The sequence below is a fragment of the Berghia stephanieae genome, chromosome 1 (assembly GCF_034508935.2).
Source record: "Berghia stephanieae isolate SIO BIC M18660-M18661 chromosome 1, UCSD_Bste_1.3, whole genome shotgun sequence".
Lineage (NCBI taxonomy): Eukaryota > Metazoa > Mollusca > Gastropoda > Nudibranchia > Aeolidiidae > Berghia > Berghia stephanieae.
In genome coordinates this window covers 72,029,603-72,034,602 of record NC_088360.1, presented here as the reverse complement: position 1 = coordinate 72,034,602, position 5,000 = coordinate 72,029,603, and the positions used below count along the sequence as shown (strand labels likewise).

The window sequence follows — 5,000 nt, the reverse complement described above, 5'->3', positions numbered from 1 at the left end:
GTTATGACACGAGGCGAATGGCAATATTAGACAGATTGCGCATCGGGGCTCTAACGGGGCCGATTAGAGATAGACGACGATTGGGATTGTTTGGAAGCTTTAACCCTTTGCCCACTAGTCATTATGACATCCGAAATGCTATCGCCTTCTACATCTACGCCAGAACAGAAATAGAGGGTGGAGCCTACCATGATATAACATTTTATGGATCCCTAATTTCGTCATATCAGTTCTGTCCACTGACATGTGGGTGGATGTCGCTTTCAAGAACTTATGTCCTTATATGAAATTCTGAGTTTTTGACCAATCAACGGATTGCTCTTTTGATAGCTCGCTTGTCAAAATGAGTCAGCTCAACCCTTGATTTATGTACAGGCATCACAGGCGGGATATGTTGTGTAACTTCAAAGACCACGGTTGACCGAAAGCGATGAATGGAAGCCCTACTGTGGCGTGGAGAACGAGGTCTTGTATGTATAGTTACGTCATATCTCAACGCTCGTGAATTCTTAGTACGGCTGGATTCACAATCAAAACACGAAATATGTGTTTTAAAACTCTTGAATCAATCGAGTTACATCAGTGCGTTCGTCTCATTGAGAAATGAAAAACGATATATAAATCAAGAACATCGACCGGAAAACAAGGAAATTATCATAAAATTATAAAATTTGAGAAAGCTGTTTTCAAAATCAAATCTATTACAAAAAAGGTTATTCTAGACCGATTTTTATGAGACAAAGACAATTTTTCTCCACTTTTCAAGCTGATTCCAACAATGAGGTTTTCAAATTTATCGCGATAAGATTATTTGTCATTATTTTTTTTTAATCGCCAATTGACTGCTCAGGAAATGAATACGTAATCCTTGGCGGCTAGCGAGTAGGTGTTAAATTTTGCTTACCCTTTCCCACGTAGACGCACACACACACACACACACACACATACACACACACACACACACACACACACAGACTTATCGTCGTCTAGCATCCTATCGTTCGGCTCGACGATTAAAAGGGGTTCGTATCGTCGCTAAAATAATTACAAAATACATATATTTAAAATATATTTATAGTAATGTGAATTAAATATTTTAATGCTCTAATATATCAAGAATGATCATTATTATGATTTATTACGGTGTGAATTGAATTAGACCTTTAAAACTGAAGTTTAATCTGACACCCTTCTCGCTGTTATCATTCGAGTCTAAGTTGTAATAAGGCAACTTTGGCCAGAAGTGTGTTCAGTCTGTGTGTGTGTGTGTGTGTGTGTGTGTGTGTGCGTCTGCGTGGAAAGGGTAAGCAAAATTTAACACCTACTCGCTAGCCGCCAAGGATTACGTATTCATTTCCTGAGCAGTCAATTGGGTATTAAAAAAAATAATGACAAATAATCTTATCGCGATAAATTTGAAAACCTCATTGTTGGAATCAGCTTGAAAAGTGGAGAAAAATTGTCTTTGTCTCATAAAAATCGGTCTAGAAATAACCTTTTTTGTAATAGATTTGATTTTGAAAACAGCTTTCTCAAATTTTATAATTTTATGATAATTTCCTTATTTTCCGGTCGATGTTCTTGATTTATATATCGTTTTTCATTTCTCAATGAGACGAACGCACTGATGTAATTCGATTGATTCAAGAGTTTAAAACACAGATTTCGAGTTTTGATTGTGAGTCCAGCCGTACTAAGAATTCACGAGCGTTGAGATATGACGTAACTATACATACAAGACCTCGTTCTCCACGCCACAGTAGGGCTTCCATTCATCGCTTTCGGTCAACCGTGGTCTTTGAAGTTACACAACATATACCGCCTGTGATGCCTTTACATAAATCAAGGGCTGAGCTGACTCATGTTGACAAGCGAGCTATCAAAAGAGCAATCCGTTGATTGGTCAAAAACTCAGGATTTCATATAAGGACATAAGTTCTTGACTGCGATATCCACCCACCTGTCAGTGGACAGAACTGATATGATGAAATTAGGGATCCATAAAATGTTATATCATGGTAGGCTCCACCCTCTATTTCTCTTCTGGCGTAGATGTAGAAGGCGATAGCATTTCGGATGTCATAATGACTAGTGGGCAAAGGGTTAAAGCTTCAAAACAATCCCAATCGTCGTCTATCTCTAACGGGACCCGTTGGCGCCCTGTCGCGCAAACTCAGTATTATTTAAAAATTGCCCATAACCAGGAACTCAGAATGGAGAGGTCAAGTTAATAATGATGTCATTAAGATTATGCACCTCTTGTATTTGAAAAGTTATATTGTACAAGAATTACACGGAATCTGGTGTTAAAGAAGTTTAGATTCAGTGACATTTCACATTGTCAAATTCAAAGTCCCCCCCCCCCCCCAATTTTCCCAGTGAACATAATTCAAAAATGGCATACACGTACCCTCCTGGATGGGTGACCAGTGGCTTTTGTGCGACCTTTATGAGTGTCGGATAGTATGTCTTTGTGCAAGGCATTTCTCCTTGTCCCATCGAAGACGGGCGTAAAATTCGGAGGATCCCGTGTTTCTTTTTCGTTATTTTTTAACCAGCAATGTCTTTGTCTAAAATGTAGAACCACCTCACGGGCTGCTTGTGTCATCCAATATTACATGTCGATTGTCCACCAGGCCATAGATAAAATATTATAAACACTATGAGCATTTTTCAACACTATTAAGTACTATTTTAATGATATCTATTGTTACACTATTTCAAACAACCCAAAATTATTTGCTAAGCCACGCCACCGGGTTTTCAAGAGATAGGTTTGAGGGTTTATATAGCTCAATATGGATTTGTGCTCAATGTGCTAAATGTGCTCAACGCGCTTTACAAGAGGTCCCTGGCCAACAGCAACACTTAACATTTAGGACGGGACATGACGCCTGTTAGGCGATATTACACTTTTATTTTCTGACAGAGACAACGCTGTTGACGGCAAGGTACTCATTTTATACCTGAATACGGTGAGATAATGTGAATAAAAAGCCTTATCCAAGGACTCAACTATGCGTCGAGCGAGGCTCGAACCCAGGACCTTCCGATCCGAAAGAGAGTGTCATATCACTAGACCACATAGCCGCACATAAGAGACAAAATGTTTTTAAAAATGTACCCCGCCCCCACAACCCAAGCAATCTAGATATTTAATAATTAATAGCCTACCTTACGGTAAACATACATGCACGCACCACCGATATATCTATATCTATCGGTGCAAGAAAAAAAAAACGTGAAAAGTTTAGAAGTCTGTGGTCATTGGACTAGAAATGACGCAAGCCTGAAATTATAAAACAATTCAACCTTCTTATTGAAATTGATGTAGATACAAACTTTTTCAAGAACATTTGTTGAGAAATGCCGATTGTTTAGTTGCCTTAATAAACGCATATTTGCCATACGAAAGATTTTGGAGTTAATTCTCAAATTTCGGTGTCATTTGTCGATCCGCGATTTTTCTACTGACTATGCGGAGCCTTTTTCCTCGTGATCCAATTCATTTTCTGATGTCTTGATGAATAGGGCCGGATTCGATTCCATGCATTTTGAACTATAACTCCGTTAACTTTGCTTGTGTAAGTTGTTCGATCCTTATACATCATTTTGGACATTATTGTCCAAATGTTGTATGTAGTCTATCAGATTCAAGCCAAGACTCATCGGAATTCATTTATCTGTAGAAATCAATCGAATGTGATTTCTGCTTTGTATTGAAAATTATATTATAATAAAAACTCATTCCACTCTCCATTCCGATCAGTCATTTGTATATTGTAATCTTGGCATGTGTTTTGCATAAAAGTTCCATTTATGAAGCTGTTACCTGTGCCAGAAAGCAAATAACCAATGTTGACATCTTACAAAATTTCATGTTGGATTAAGCATGAAGCACAAATACAAATCACCTGTTTTGCTGTCAAAATTTGAACTAACTTTAAATATTAGTGTGACGACAAATCGCAAACATAATGATATTAAATTTTGGATAACTGCAAATCTTTATACCGAGCAACACTTAACATCTCTGCTGAATAGTATTATGCTAAAGAAATAAACTTAAATTCTCATAAGTGAGACTTTTTCACCAATGACATAAATTTATAAAACATTCTATTACAGGCAGCTTTGATGACTTTGGCTATTTTGCTGCCATTAGCAGCGTCCAGAAATCTGATGGGTGGAAGACAAGACATCCAGGTCGGCATCAGTGATCCTCGTGTGCACTTTGCTGCTGATACTATCAACGATTTTCTCCATGATAAAAACCCTAACGATAACCAATTGCATGAAGCGATAACGGTCATCGAAGCATCGTCACAGGTTAGTTTATGTGACCCATTGGTTCAATTTGGAATTATGCAGGAACGAATTGTTTACATTGAAACGTTGTAAGTCAACATGGTAGGAAAACGAAATGCAAAGGTTTTTTTTCCTATGACTTAAGAAACTACAGTCACTTTCCTAACGACGATGTTTGATTTTTATTGAAATTTCATAATTTAGACTTTAGGGTTTTAATTAAAAAAATACTCCCTTCCGCCAAGGAATCATTAGATACCCTCGCCTGGGAATTCCACGAAGGAATAAAGATAATCCATCAAACAAGATGTTTTTGATGTCAACAGAAATCACCCATGTTGTCCAAAGTGAGCACATTGGAGGTTGATGATCTTGCTCAAGGGGATAAAAAAGAAAGTGCCTAAAGCGGGGCTCGATCCCGGGACCTTCCGGGTTACCGTTCAATGCCTTAACCACTTGGCAACTTACTTAACGGTTTACCTTGACATAATATAAAATTGAGACGATTGGCTAAATGTTTGATGTTTGCATTTTTTTTGGATTGCATACGATTCTATTATATACGATAGATTGGTCAATAGATCACAAGAGTTGATTTGCCTCTATAGTAACCCAAACTTGGGAGAAAATATTCTCTTGCAAATAGAACTCAAAATGCATTTGTGTAAGAAGAAAAGCCTTATTATAAGTAC

General features: G+C 37.7%; 2 protein-coding genes across 24 annotated transcripts in view; one reads left to right on the top strand and one right to left on the bottom strand.

The window, feature by feature from the left end:
* LOC144955833 (uncharacterized) overlaps positions 1–5,000 on the top strand; it is a 35,714-nt gene that overhangs the window by 1,051 nt on the left and 29,663 nt on the right. For all 22 annotated transcript variants that reach the window (XM_078886143.1, XM_078886079.1, XM_078886176.1 and 19 more), the window contains exon 2: positions 4,129–4,329. In XM_078886143.1, coding sequence (XP_078742269.1) covers positions 4,129–4,329 — 201 coding nt within the window. The remainder of the gene's footprint in view (positions 1–4,128; positions 4,330–5,000) is intronic.
* Positions 1–5,000, bottom strand: part of LOC144955931 (L-cystatin-like) — a 40,381-nt gene that overhangs the window by 28,808 nt on the left and 6,573 nt on the right. The gene's annotated exons all lie outside the window — the stretch shown is intronic.